The sequence below is a fragment of the Coccinella septempunctata genome, chromosome 8, assembly GCF_907165205.1.
Source record: "Coccinella septempunctata chromosome 8, icCocSept1.1, whole genome shotgun sequence".
In the NCBI taxonomy this organism is placed as follows: domain Eukaryota; kingdom Metazoa; phylum Arthropoda; class Insecta; order Coleoptera; family Coccinellidae; genus Coccinella; species Coccinella septempunctata.
In genome coordinates this window covers 16,023,085-16,038,612 of record NC_058196.1, presented here as the reverse complement: position 1 = coordinate 16,038,612, position 15,528 = coordinate 16,023,085, and the positions used below count along the sequence as shown (strand labels likewise).

General features: G+C 36.3%; 1 protein-coding gene across 2 annotated transcripts in view; it reads right to left on the bottom strand.

Moving 5' to 3' along the window:
- The window catches only part of LOC123318420 (prosaposin), a 69,850-nt gene that overhangs the window by 12,487 nt on the left and 41,835 nt on the right, over positions 1-15,528 (bottom strand). The window contains exons 10-12 of one of the 2 annotated variants that reach the window (XM_044905033.1): positions 14,587-14,738; positions 13,559-13,748; positions 1,837-1,976 (exon numbers count right to left, since the gene is read on the bottom strand). In XM_044905033.1, coding sequence (XP_044760968.1) covers positions 1,837-1,976; positions 13,559-13,748; positions 14,587-14,738 — 482 coding nt within the window. The remainder of the gene's footprint in view (positions 1-1,836; positions 1,977-13,558; positions 13,749-14,586; positions 14,739-15,528) is intronic. The other variant, XM_044905032.1, reaches the window with a different exon arrangement.

Sequence of the window (15,528 nt, the reverse complement as noted above, 5' to 3'; positions counted from 1 at the left end):
CGATCCTCGAATATAAACCTAAGTTTAGCCGGCTTATCTTAAGTTCATGCTCACACCTATTTTTAGCCGTAACATACATACAATAAAAGAACAGCGAATTAAATAATCGGTTCATTCTGAATCTGTAAATGTCTTCACGATGAGCTGTTTCGACATCTACAGAATCCTCAATAGTTTCTCATAATAGAGGGTAAATGATTGTTACATTACAGTTTGCTTTGAATAATTAAAGGTCCTAAGCCTTACCGAAGGGTTTTGAACTAAATATCATCGACTACTACAATGTTACAAACATTTACAAAGAACCTCTATTATAAGAAACTACCGTAGAGTGACGGATTAAAATCTTCCGTTAATTTTGGTGCATCATTAGATCTGGAATAAAGGGATACTTCTGACCATACTCATAGCTACCAGTGTCGAGACTAGTACATCGATTAACTCCCTAGCATGTACTGACAATTTGAAGACAAGTTGATATCTGTGATAAAATTCCTACGTAGTCCCGATTCTTTTTTACCTCTTTCAAAATGGATTTTTAGTGAGTAAAAAGAGTATACTGAACTGCACACATAATTTCGAACCGCATTTAATCAATTTTTGGACATCAATATAAAGAATTGCCGGATGGTGGAATTCCTTGAAAATTATTTTTCCTCATTCCTCGATATTTTTTTTATGAACTCATACTGCAAATAATGATAACATAACATGATGGTAAGTTGTAAATGAAGTTCCTCTTCAGGTTTGAATGAGTACCATCCATCAATGGTTTTTTTCGAAATGAATCATTTTTCTATACACTCTTGCTTCCAGGTCTAAAATTTCGACATCTACAAACAGTAAACAAAGGATGTTGTTCTGTTCCAAAATTCTTCGTCTCGTCACTTGTCACTCGATACAAAAATGGCAAAAATTAGATTTTTTCAACTGGAACGAGCTACTTTTTATCTGATATTTCCAGAGCAGATCAGAATAAGCATGTTGTTCGAAATTCGAACATTATTTCAAATTATTCATTCCAATATTCATTTTCGATGGAAAATTCCATTAGAATTTAAATTGATTAACAATCGAAGTGGATCACGGCACCTACCGAAATCTGCTGACTGGAAGGAAAACGGTGCAACAACCGGGGACTTCGTGAATCCATTTGTGACCAAATAAGGAAATATTATTTTCATTGTTATGGTTCGATTTAGTATATAAGCATAGATTGCAATCAATAAATCATCATTCACTTAGTGTCTAATTCAGTATATAAGCATAGATTGCAATTAATAAATCATCATTCACTTATTGTCTGATCAATTTACCTCACCGGCAACTGTGGAGTTAAGACATCCCTTGAAAGTTCTCAGTCTGGTCGTTCAGTTGCATCAAGTGTTGTTTCAAACAAAGAAGCAACACATGTAATGATGTATCATGTTCCCATAAGAAAACTTCGAGGCAAGGCATTCTGAAAACCCTCACTTTTATAGAAATTTGACTTTATTGCCGAAACCATGAGGTTTTCATATAGGAATATAGATGCTTATTTTGTTTTTCTCTGAAAATATGAGATAAAGAGCAGGGTGTTCCTTTTAAAAATAAACAACCTTTTACCGTTTTTGTATCCAGTGACAAAACGAAGTATTTTGGAACATTCTGTATGTATCACAAACCAGGTTTTTTCTAGACGAAACTCATTCTCCATTCAGTGGCCCGACGATGGCAAATTGGCTAGCTCAATTCATTCATATCAAGGGGGTGATATGCATGCATCTGAATTAATTCTTATTATTTTAATAGTAGTATAGCTGTTAAAGCATGATCCTTCTCATTATATTATTTTACCTTTGCTTGATCTCGTGCAGGCAGAGCTCGGCATGTTTTCTCCAATACGTGCTTCATGCCATGATCCACTTTAGGATTCGCCATTATCTTTTCCATCGCCCAAACAGCTGCTTCGCAGACGGGACAGTCGAATATTTCAACTGAAATTAAAGGATACATTTCAGACTTTTCTCCTTCCCTCACAAAGTTGCTTGCATAGCGTTAAGGAAGAGATAGAGACAACCCTTGAATTAATCCAACTTTTCGATGTTAGTGTACACCCTCTATATGGTTTTGTACCAAATATTGCTGACAGGAACTTGTCGGGACGACGATTTTTTTTGACACTTGCTATTATAAATTTCATCTTATATTGGTCTCAAAACTCTGGAGGTAAAATTGATTACCTACTTATGAAAAAATAAATAAATTTTCGAGAAGGTATTGTAAAACATTCCAGATAACTATGAAAACTGATTGCCCTTAGTATTTTTATTCTATTGAAGCGTAAAAGAATTGCCTCTTTTTATTTGCTGTTGACTCGATAGTCTGAACCATGAACTATTATTTGGGTTATTTTTATCACCTGCTAAGAAACACAGAAATAGTAACGTTCCTCTAGGCTACAGTGACTATATACTGTATACTATATACTAGTGAGTATAAAGTCACTGTACTCTAGGCCATATTGTTCCCTTATGTGGGCGTTTAAGAATTTTAGGGAGGCAGTAGAAGAGCAAGATGAAACACTGAGTTGAGCAGATCAAAAAAATACCTTCAGCAGGGGTCAAAAAAAGTTTTTTAAATTCATTTCATTTAATTTTTGTTATTGTTGGTATTGTGATTTTTATCACGTCTGCGAAATTGTATGTATTTCGGGCAGTGGATTATATTGTGGGTTCAGGAGAGTTAGATATAGAGTTAGGCTATAATCTTTGTTTCTTAGGTGTTAGTTCTTAGTATCGCAGTATGAACCCAGCCATCCTAAGAGTAGAATCATCTCAGAAATAGTGAATGGAAGTGACGAAAGTGGAGGATTATTCAATAATTTCTTCTCATTTTGCCTTTTTTGCTGGGGACGATGGTTCTTTTCAAATGAAATCGAGCCTGACATTAACAACCTTTTTATTAAATGAATATGTGGTCCGTTCTACATATTAGTATTCCTGACAAAGTAAATTCATTTCGGAACATAAATGAATTCGAAAATATGCGATGATGAGTTCAAGAGAACAGTGAAGTATATTTATTTTCGCTATGAGAGGAAATTATATTATTGCCACATAATATGCAGATAGTTGAGAAGAGTTCATGTTGAATATCATTTTGGACTAAAAGTTGAAGACGTTACCCTAGGAACACAAATATAATATTTTCATCCAAAGAATTATATTATAATATTGTAAAAATTTTCGTAAGAAATTAATTTTCGCTGCAAATACATGCTTTTGTTCAAATAAAATTTCGTTCACCCTTGTGTATTTTATAACCAATTATATAATATTCCAAATTATGTTTCGCATAATCAAGTGTAATTTTTCAAATTATAATTTCAAATTTGCCGTTGCAGATATTTTATGAAAATAAAACAAGGATAGATTCTATATATTCTATATCATATCATCTACTCCATCATATACTGATTGAATAATATACTTATAATCTTTGCCCTAGCTGTTTTACATTCGCGACAGATGGCAATTGAGTGAAATAAAGACGGCTCTAGCAAAAATACATGTTTTCAAAGAAGGCGGTGTGCAAAATATGGTTGAGATACTATGCTAGAGGAGCTAGAGCATACTATGGCAGACTGAAGAGCAAACATCAATCCATAATACATATAATCATTTCATATTTATGTCACTTATATTGGAAATGATACAATACAATTCAGTTTTCATATTTTTGGCCCGAGTGTTAAGTCGTCTCACAGTAAATAAAATTCCGGTGTATCTCAAACTTGTCTTTTTTATAGTCACTTCACATTGACATTAAATTACAACTATTGTCATCAAGGGACCTACTATTATTTTTCAAACAAATTTCTAAGGGTGTGATAAATATATAAATTCAACAAAACATAACATTTCTCCCCGCCGTGGCAGAAGTATCATCTTTGTCCACTATCTTCGATATCCAATCTACATAACTTGGCAACAGGTCGTTTATAAGAACCATTCGCTGTTTTCACTTGAACGACTCTAATTTTTCCATCGGGGCCCGGAAAAATCTTTTCAATTAATCCGAGTTTCCAGGATTTTCTAGGAGCGGTATCATCTATAACTATAACTACATCATGTAGCTTCATAGGTCTGCCATCGTTCCTCCACTTCGTTCTTTTGGTCAAAGTCGGTAGATATTCCCTCGTCCATCTTTTCCAGAACGAGTTTCTTAACTCTTGAGCTCGTCTCCATTGTCCCCTTAAATTTCCATTTTCAGATTCGAAAGCTGTCGAATAATTTGTAGCATCCAAAAGAAAATGGTTTGGTGTTAAGGCCTCCAAGTCATCAGGATCAACAGATACTTTCGTGATTGGTCTAGAGTTCACAATTTTTTCGCATTCTGCAAATATGGTAAGGAGTAGCTCGTCCTTCAATATCTGATTATTTAGAATAACATGAAATGTAGTTTTCACTGAACGCACTAGTCTCTCCCATGCACCGCCCATATGGGGAGAAGCAGGTGGAATGAATTTCCATTCAATATTTCTCACTAACATTTCTCGTTTCAAATTCTCCTTATCCATTTCTTTTACAGCTTTCTTCAGTTCCTCAGAGGATCCTCTAAAATTAGTTCCATTATCGGAATGAATTTGCAGAGGTTGTCCTCTTCTTGCTATCATTCGTCTCACTGCCATTAGCGTTGACTCCGTTGATAACGAGTGTGCTACTTCAAGATGTACAGCTCTTATCGATAAACAGGTGAAAATAACTCCCCATCTTTTCTCGCGTCGACGTCCAACTGTTACATACAGGGGTCCGAAATAATCAATTCCTGTGTATGTGAATGCATGAGCTGGTGGAGTCAATCTGAATGTCGGAAGTTGGCCCATTTGTGGAATTGTAGGTTTAGCTTTTAAAATTCGGCATTTTTTACATTCTGCAAATGTGGTGTTCACGGCTGATCTACCATCAATAATCCAAAATTTTTGTCTAGCAGTATTCAATACAGTTTCGATACCTTGATGAGCACATTGTTCATGGTAATGATGCAGTAGTAATTTAGTCAACCTATGTTTAGATGGCAATATTATGGGTCTTCTGGTTGTCATTTCCATTTGTGTGGCCAAGTCAGTCCGTCCACTCACTACCAAAACTCCATTTTTATCCATGAAGGGTGAAAGTTGTTTTAGTCTACTCTGATTCTTCAAGCACGTGCTTTTCTTTAAGAAAGAGATTTCTTCTGGAAAACTTTCCAGTTGACATTGCTTGATTAATCTGATTTCAGCTTCTTCAAGGTCTGAAGTGGTAATTTCTGCTATAATTTGACTATTTTTGGAACGAAGTTTTGAAATCAACAATTTAGCGACTACCAGCACCCAGGCCGTGGCTCTAATCAACCTCATCCATTTGGAAGAACGGTTTATATCCGGTAAACAGGAATCATTTTCTAGAATATTGGCCAAAAATTCTATCGGTTGAATATCTTCTTCATCTTCAGAATTTTTCAAAATTCCCCCACAGTCGGTTTTCTTGATCGGCCATGTCATTTCATCGTGGAGTTGTAGAAATTCTGGTCCATTATGCCAACGATTGAAATCCAAATTATTTCCATCATCAAAATAGGTTCTTGTGGCATTGTCGGCAGCATTTGACTTGGATGGAACCCAATGCCAATCAGAACTGTCTGTTGACTCTTGAATTTCACCTACGCGATCAGATTCAAATTGTCCCAGTTTACTCCCATCGTTTTTGATCCAGTGAAGTACTGTTGTTGAATCAGTCCATAGGTACGTTTTGTCAATTTTGATTTCTAACGTTTTGATCAGCATTTTCTTGAGTCTTGATCCCATTAAAGCGGCTTGAAGTTCGAGTCTCGGAATTGAAATCGGTTTGTTCGGTGCCACCCTAGCTCTAGCAAAAATTAAAGATATATCGATTGATGTCTGGGCGATCATTCGTAGGTAAGCTACAGAAGCATACGCCCTTTTGCTCGCATCACAGAATATATGTAACTCTACTCTTTCAGCCTTAGAAATACTCGTTGAATAGCACCTAGGTATAGAAATATTTGTAATTTTTTGAAGATCCAAAAGCCATAATTTCCATGTCTTATATTGTTCATGTTTGACTGAATCATCCCAACCAATTCCGGATTTCCATATATCTTGAATGAGGATTCTTCCTCGTACTGTCAAATTAGCAATAAGTCCTAATGGGTCGAAAATGGACATCACTATTTTCAGAATTTGTCTTTTCGTTGTGCCATTTCTGATTTCGACCTCAAAAATGTTGGATTTCAGTTTAAAACAGAAGCTATCTAGTTTTGAATCCCAGGAAAGTCCTAAAATTCGTTGTATCGACCTATCAGAGTCCAAATCAAGATCTTTGCATATAAAATCTTCTTGTGTAGAAAGAGCATCCATAACATCTTTAGAGTTTGATGTCCAGTCAACTAATTCAAATCCACCCAAATTTTGAATACGTTTCACTTCAAAAATCTTTTCTAAGGCTTCGTCTACAGTGTCGGTGCAGTCTAAATAATCATCGACATAGTGTTTCTTCTCAATAGCGTCCAAAATATCTTGTCTTTGTGTTAGTTGTCGGGCATTCAAATTCTTAACGAATTGTGCGCAAGTCGGAGAACAGGTAGCACCAAATGTCATGACTTGCATTTCGTAAACATCGTGTGGTTTTTGGGTATTTCCTTCTCTCCAGAGAAATCTTTGGGAGCATTGATCCGAAGTAATGATCTTGACTTGATGGAACATCTCACGAACATCACTGCAGAAGGCGATCTTTCGTTGTCTAAACTTTATCAATACTTCCACCAATGGTTGTAAGAGGTCTGGTCCAGCAAGTAAATTTTCATTTAGGGAAGTCCCACACGACTTTGAAGCAGCATCGAAAACAAGTCGTAGCTTGGCTGGTTTATTCGGATTTATTACTCCAAAATGAGGTAAGTACCAGCAACGAGGACCTTCTTCAGATGCTTCTTCAGCTGACAGCTTCCTGGCATATCCTTTCCTTAAGTAACTTTCAATTTTCTCACAGTATCTTCTCTTGAAATTTTCATCTTTGTGCATTTGTTTTTCCACACACATAAGTCTTCGAACGGCTACATTTTTACTTTCAGGCAAGTGAATATCGTTCTCCCTCCAGAGCAGTCCTATTTCAAATCGGTCACCGACTCGTTTTGCAGTTTTTTGCATTATATCAAGCGCCCTGCTGTCTTCTTTGTTGGATTTTATAGCTACTTGAACTCCAAAGGCTTCAGTACTAAAAGAGTGTTTCACCATCTTGTGGAGCTCGTCGTCAGCAACAGTTTCACAATGACAAATATGAAAGGAATGAAAAATTCCCTTATTGCCATGATGATTGTCCACATCACCGTGTAAAATCCAACCGAGATTGGTTTTTGTTGCAAGTAGAGAATTTTCTGGACCCTGAATAACTCTTCTGGCCACTGTGAGTCGGATGTTATCTTGGCCTAAAAGAATCATCGGACGTCCTTGAATTTCATTGAAAGGAATGCCCTGTAAGTGAGGATATTTCTTCCAGTCTGTTTCCTTAATGACTTGAACAGGTAAAGATAGATTTTCCACAGATCTCACATTTTTCATAGTGAATCTCTTGGCATTTTCATGGATTCCCGATATATCAAGGTCTAGGCGATGAGAATCTTCGTAGCACGATGTCATATTATTCGTCCATTGTATACAAAGAGATTCCACATTCCCTTCTATTTCCAGGTGGTCAACAATGGATTTGTCTATGAGAGTCACAGTCGAAGCTTCATCACATAGTGCAATGGTTTCCAGAAAATCATTTTTTCCATACAATCTCACCTTGATCATCCGCAAAAGAATATTTGCCGCACCTTGTCCCACAGCAAGAACGTTTTCCTTTCTTAGATCTTCCGTCTGGGTAGACTGTGTATATTCGAAATTTTGTTGTGATTGATCTTTATGAAGGAGCTTATGATGAGATCGTTTGCAGTTATTGATACCACATTGACGTTTGGATCTGCATTTCATTGTCTGGTGATTGTTTTTCAGGCATGAGAAACATAATTTTCTTCTGGTCACAGTCTCCCATCTGGTCTCAACATCGTCTTGATTTATTTTTGAACAATCTTGGATATAATGTCCTTTTTCTCGACAATACGTACACAATTTGTCAGTTTTCTTGCTATCAGCTGTCGTCAGAGTAGTCTCATATCGTTTTGTCGAAGAATATACGAATGGCTTCGATCTAGGCTCCGTTTTATTCATTGTTGAAGAACTCGGTCTACTCACGTAACATGCTGCTGCTGCTATGTCTGAAATCCAATCTGAGAGATCACTGAGGTCAACAGTACCATGTTTTTTCATAACTTCCTCCCCCCAGCGAAGTTTAATCATATCTGGAAGCTTTTGTACGATGTCTCGAACCAATGTAGGATTCTGAAGATGTTCGTTATAACCCAAGGATTTGATTGTTGCGACTAAACAAGATATATGATTTGAAAATTTGATCAAACTCTCTATATTATGTTCTCTGATGGGTGTCACAGCTTTAACCTTTGATATAAGTCCATCGATTATCAGATCAGGACGTCCGAACCTCATTTCTAATATCTTCAGCACTGAATCAACGTTATCAGGTGAAATCATCATGCCCGATACGGCTAGTTTGGCCTCACCTTTTAAACATTTTTGCAATTTTATCATCATTTCCTCAGAAGAATATTCACACAATGAGGCAATTTTTCTGAATTGTGTGATGAATACTGGCCACTCTTCAGGGTTACCGTCAAAGTGAAGAATGTCTTTCTCTACAACTTGGCGTGCAATAAATCGATCTCGTCTTGGAGCACTACCTACTGATTTCACCGCTTCACTTATGGTATGGCATAATCGTTCGATGTCGGATGGTTCTGGAGAACGCACGGGTCTCTTATCTGGTATTGCCAGTCTTGGAGCTTCCTCTACTACATCCATTTTCCGTCTGGGAGTATTGTCTGGAACATTTTGTCTTTGACTTCTTGAACTATGCAATGATATACCCGAAAATCTTTCCATGTCATCTGAAACCTGGGTCTCAAACACTTTCTGCTCTAGCTCTAACAATTGTAATTTATCTTCTAGTTTCTTCATTTCTATGGCTTGTTTGATTTTTGCAACTTCAACAGCATGCTTTCGTCTTTGTAATTCAACACTACTTGAGTTCGATTGTCTAGAACATACTGAACGAACAGATGCAGTCTCTTGTTTGTCGTCCGCAGATAGAAGAACTTTTCGATGAATCGAGTGATTTTTGGTTGTGTTGTCCTCTTCATCTGCTTCTAGAACTGCATCTTTTCCTTTCATTTGATTCAGTTTTGAATGACTTTCTTCTGAAATCTTTGACATTCCACTGACGGACTTCCTTTTTGACGAACCAAATTCTGGTGGCCATAGGTAACAATCGGCAAGTCTACTGTTGATACCTGCATTACGTCTTGTTGTATTATTTTCTTCCGAATTTCTGTCCATAACTGTCTTTGGATCTATATCTATCCAAGAACTAATTCAAAACGTCTCGAAGGACCAATGTTAAGTCGTCTCACAGTAAATAAAATTCCGGTGTATCTCAAACTTGTCTTTTTTATAGTCACTTCACATTGACATTAAATTACAACTATTGTCATCAAGGGACCTACTATTATTTTTCAAACAAATTTCTAAGGGTGTGATAAATATATAAATTCAACAAAACATAACACCGAGAGAAATCAAAGTGAGATATGAGACACTCGAACTATTCAAGGGTTGACACGACTCCTTTTTAAAATACATTTATTTACAGGGTCTTGCAAAACCATATCTAGGAAAATGAAATACAGTTAAAAAAAAATAGTCAAGCTATGAAGCATGATTGCTTTTGAAGGAGGTTCATGAAGAATATTCAGGGTGCCCCAGAATGAATGGTTAATGCTGAAAAAAATATGTCTCCTGCGGGAATGTCTTTTTATTTATCAAAATAGCGCTTTTTTCCGCACCGAGTTACGTTTCTGGGGACCACGGCAACGAATAAATAAAACATATCAGCTTTCTCGTGCTAAAATATTCTATATGGAATACTCCAATAGATATGGCGAAAACCGTATCAATAGGTGCTCTCGTTTAAAAAAAAATTGCAACTTCAAATTCCATGATAAAATGTGATGAATGTTTCATTCAGTTAATGTTTGAGCGTTAGTTGTGAAAAAACTATGTACGAAAGCTCGAGTCGCCAACTCGCCAACTATATCAAAAATATGCAGATTTAAATATGGTACAATACTATGTAACTTGTGTAAATACGAATTTTTTATTACCATTGGAATAGAGAACGAGATAAATTCTACACCAAAACAAAATGGTCAAAATTCAATGCTTCTGCTCTTAATATGTATCTGACGATAAGCTGATGAACTGATGAATCAACACGGAGAAAGATGGATACTGCAACACTTAAACTTTCACGGAATGAACTATTCATTTTATCATGAAAATTCGAGTTGTGATTTTTTTTTAACAATGACAAGAGCTTTTCATATGCTTTCGTGCATATATGTATATTCATATGCCCACAAGGAAAAACTGATAAATTTGACTTATTTATAATCGTGGTACACAGAAAAGTGAAGTGGTTTTTCAGAGCAGCCAATATCTCGTGGTCAAGGATTATCCATTCATTCTGGGACACCCTGCATGTTTACTGTTAAGGTTGTTTCTTCCTCCAACAAATTTTTTAGTAAAATAATTTGCTCAACTTACCCATGCAGAATGTGCAGAGAAATTCAACAACATCAAGAATCCACCACCAAGAACACTAATCCACAACTTGTACAACAAAATAATGCGTAAAAATAAACGTAAGCCAACGAAAAAACGCTCATTTACATAGGAAGATATTCCGTTTACGGAGGTACGACAATCAAACATGATATTATCAGTATTGCAATATATAATTATGAAAATATTCGAATATTATTTTACCCAGAATATATGTTGAAAAATTAGTAAGAAATCTCTGGGGATGCGAAATAAAGAGGAAATGACAATAAATAAGGCGGTAATCGTACATAAAATTAATAATTGCTACAATTATATCGAACGAAAAACTCTTTCCATGCAAATGAGTCTCAAAGCGAACGGTAACAAATACACCTGTGCGATAGTAATGTAAAAAACAAAGCAACTAAAAGCAAGCTTATTTTTCTTAGGAACCTCTCTTACTTTTAAATTTTCACAATAATCACAGTAAGAGCGCGTTGCGGGTTTCACAAAACTTTGATTGCCGATCGACGATTTGAGTCATTTGTTTTCAATGAAATTCACGAATGTATTGAAGTAGCAATGAACGAGTTCAGGAAGGCTTGCCAACTCGAAAGAACGCTAGGATTGGAGGCGTTTTTTTTAAAATTCAATTCGTTCCTACGGAATTTCGGAATTATGGCAGCGATCAATTATTTGTGATGCGAAAGAAATTGTGCCTCAAACAAAAATTTTGATATTATTTGAGATTTTTTTCATATTTTGCATGGTAACGTAGCAGAACTATAATAGGGTGTTTTTTTAGAAGTTCACAACTTTGAGTCGATAACACTCAACAGCTGATAGTTGCTTTTCGTAGTAGCGTAATTTGGTTTGACACTTCATTATGGAAGGACCTACACAAGAGCAACGCTTGGCAATTGTTGAAATTTTTTAATTTTTCTATCAAAATAATGATTTTTCTAACATTTCCTCTTTCCTCCATTATTTCAGCTTCATCGAAATCAGGAAGGAATAAAATTGGGGTAAGATACTATCTGTTTCTGGATCACCAAAAAAAACTTTTTTCGGTGTGGAAGATAATTCACTCATCATAGGAGTCTCAAACGTACAAACTAAAATATCCAGAGTCCAAAAATGCCCCTCTGAATGTAAAACGAACAAAGTTTAAGTACAAAGACAAACACCGTAGTCCGGTCGCACAGACCGCTACGTCATTTCAGATCTTATTTTCTTACAAACCGTTACTACCAGAATTGTCTCCTTTGACACACTAAAGGAAGATGAGACCATTTGGAGGTAATAGATAGACAGTATCATTGAATTGGGAATAAGTTAGAGCGAATCAGATTTTTGCTTTCGGTTAAGGGGGTAATGAACAAAAGAGAAAAACCCCAACAGCGTCGAAAGTTACCTCAAAAACAAAATATGAATTATCTTGTATATAAATTCGATTGGATAGATGTCACAATTTCAAAGATTGTGAATTGATTAAGACAACCGAAAGCACCAATGAAATAAAAAGTTTCCAGTGATATTCAGAGGAAAGCAAGAGATTTCCACAAATATCTGTAATTCACGAATTTCGATCAGAAAATAGTCTCAAACGATTGAATTGCACCCTCTGATGAAGAATCACTCATAAAATTTAATTCTGTCCGGCGTAAACATTCCTCCGAAAGAAGAGAGCCAGGCACTAGAAATATCCACAGTAAATTTAGGCTTCGAATGTGGCCGGTTAGCTTCGTTGAATGGCATATGGATGATGGTTTCGATGTTGTAGGCATCTGAAATTCATTTAAATCAATATCTTGGTAACCACCTCCATAGGACTTCTTGGAAACATTCTTGATTGGAACTAAATTGTTCCATGTTCTTTATCTTGGACCGGAGAGTTCCAACCTCATTCTCCTATCCCCGAGAGGGGTGAATGCGGCCACTACTTCTCCAAACTTCTAAAATCTACTGTCAAATTCCGTGAGCGTATACGAATAAAATTCCTTTCGCACAATGATGTGATATAATTCGTCAGCATAGTCAAGGATGGAGTAAAAAGCCAAAGATGCCAGCCACATCCACCCATCATTTCACCGTCCTGCTTAGTTGGTAAAAATTTAGAAATTGATGTAGAGGAAATGAGGTAGAAAAACGAAATGATTTCTAGCAATCACACTTGAACTGACTTGGAAGAGCAATATGAAGCAAACGATTGACCAAAGCATTGATGAAAAGGCTTTACAACAACATGAAATAAGATGATGCGGTGTGTGGAACAGACGAATATTTCCATATTTCCAAGGTGAAATGCTCAAGGAATTAATGAGGAGGAAACCGAGAACATATTCGAAACGGCAAGGAAAATCCGAGCAAGAATTCAAAAGACTAGTGTTCTACGACCTGGAGAAAGAATGAGAATTTACAGAAGGAGAGCAAGTGACCCTCTTAGAAGAGATTATAGTAAGTACAGAAAGTTATTGAAAATAATTATGAAAGAGATATCCGAAGAGAAAATATGCAGAAAACCTAGTAGGTGTCGGTACCGGTCGAACTATTCACAGAATTTCAGTCGGTATTTTCTTTGAATATTGGAAAAAAATAACATGCCTGTAACGGCGAAACGATCGAATACATTTGGTCTATTAACGAACCTAAATGCGCATTCTGCGCACCAGAATCAGGATTAGTACTGTGAATGAACTTTCGTGTTTGATGAGTAATTATGATAGAGACCGAAGTTATTCTAGGAATTGCTGATTACTCGTCACATGAATTTTCGCAAGAGTTGAAGATAAAATCACTCACCTTTTATTGTCTGTAATTCTCTGACTGCACAGAGTTGCATGAAGGAACAGATCTCATAAGGTGCCACAACACCGTCTATTAAAAATTTGATGATCTGATCGCCGTATTTCTGAATAAATTTGTAGCAGTCTTCGTTGTTGACATCCGGAATTAAGGGACATATATGTTTCATAAAGTCGATGACAGCTTGCTGAAACAGATAAATGGAACTAGAATGTAATTTAGCAGGCAAACGATGAAAAAACTTTTCAAACAATAATCTAACTCCGGTGTTAGTTTAAGCAGCGGCGGCTCGTGAACATTTATCGTGGCTCGGCAGATTTATTTTTTAATACGCTCATCGGCAAAAAAACTCGGCTACCTAAAACTTTGCTGACGTTTGTTGTCCGAGAACTTTGGTAATTTTCCATCGATTTCAATTGTTTCTATTTGTAGTCTGATTTGTTAACACCCCGTGGAACATTTAGGGAAATTTGTATAGTTCATGCTCAGTTAATTACAAAGATCAACTTTTTCGCCACCTTCCAGTTTTTATTCCACAACAAAAGTCTGGAATTGTTTTACAGAAAAAAAAATTTGATTTGTAATGTTTTAATGTTCAACAGTGATTTGAAACAAAAAGAAGAACTCCAGCGGGAAGAACTTTGTCCCACCAAAGCTCGAGACATCGAATTGATAAGACGAAAAATACTATAACTAACTATAATTTTCGTATTTCTTCAACTTATCAATCAAAATCAGCCGAAACCCAAACAAAATTGGTATGACTGAATAGGTACTTTCAATACCTTTCAAACGAGCTATCACTTGCCATAGGGTCCCATTTAAAATTATTGGTCACAGTGGCCTTGTGACGTCATTTATGACTATTGCGTCACCTGTTATGACCAGTTGAGAAGCCTACATCCGTTTATTTCTACCCTCCAAATTTCATTATTATAAGTATACCCGTTCAAAAGATACGAGGGGGGGGGACTTTTGACTAGCACTGTATGTTATAATGAATGGGAAACCATCGATTTACAAACCTTATCATTTATATCCTTAATTTCAGTTATGGACAATTGTACCACTTTCTTGCATAAGAAGCATTCCACACTTCCTACATTCTCGACCCTGCTGATAGGTTCGACATCGACGATGACTCCATCATAAGTGTTGTCCAAGATTGCGTTGGTATCTGAAACATATCCAGATATTAATGGAACCCTCAAAAAAAGTGGGAAATAAATAGAATCCAGTCATATTTCAAGAAAGATAACAGCTCTACCCGTCAGTTACAATTATCTTGCGAATTTCCTTTCGCACAATGATGTGATATCATTCGTCAGCATAGTCAAGGATGGAGTAAAAAGCCAAAGATGCCAGCCACATCCACCCATCATTTCACCGTCCTGCTTAGTTGGTAAAAATTTAGAAATTGATGTAGAGGAAATGAGGTAGAAAAACGAAATGATTTCTAGCAATCACACTTGAACTGACTTGGAAGAGCAATATGAAGCAAACGATTGACCAAAGCATTGATGAAAAGGCTTTACAACAACATGAAATAAGATGATGCGGTGTGTGGAACAGACGAATATTTCCATATTTCCAAGGTGAAATGCTCAAGGAATTAATGAGGAGGAAACCGAGAACATATTCGAAACGGCAAGGAAAATCCGAGCAAGAATTCAAAAGACTAGTGTTCTACGACCTGGAGAAAGAATGAGAATTTACAGAAGGAGAGCAAGTGACCCTCTTAGAAGAGATTATAGTAAGTACAGAAAGTTATTGAAAATAATTATGAAAGAGATATCCGAAGAGAAAATATGCAGAAAACCTAGTAGGTGTCGGTACCGGTCGAACTATTCACAGAATTTCAGTCGGTATTTTCTTTGAATATCGGAAAAAAATAACATGCCTGTAACGGCGATAACAGCTCTACCCGTCAGTATAATAAATCAACAAATGGTACGATCAATTTGAAC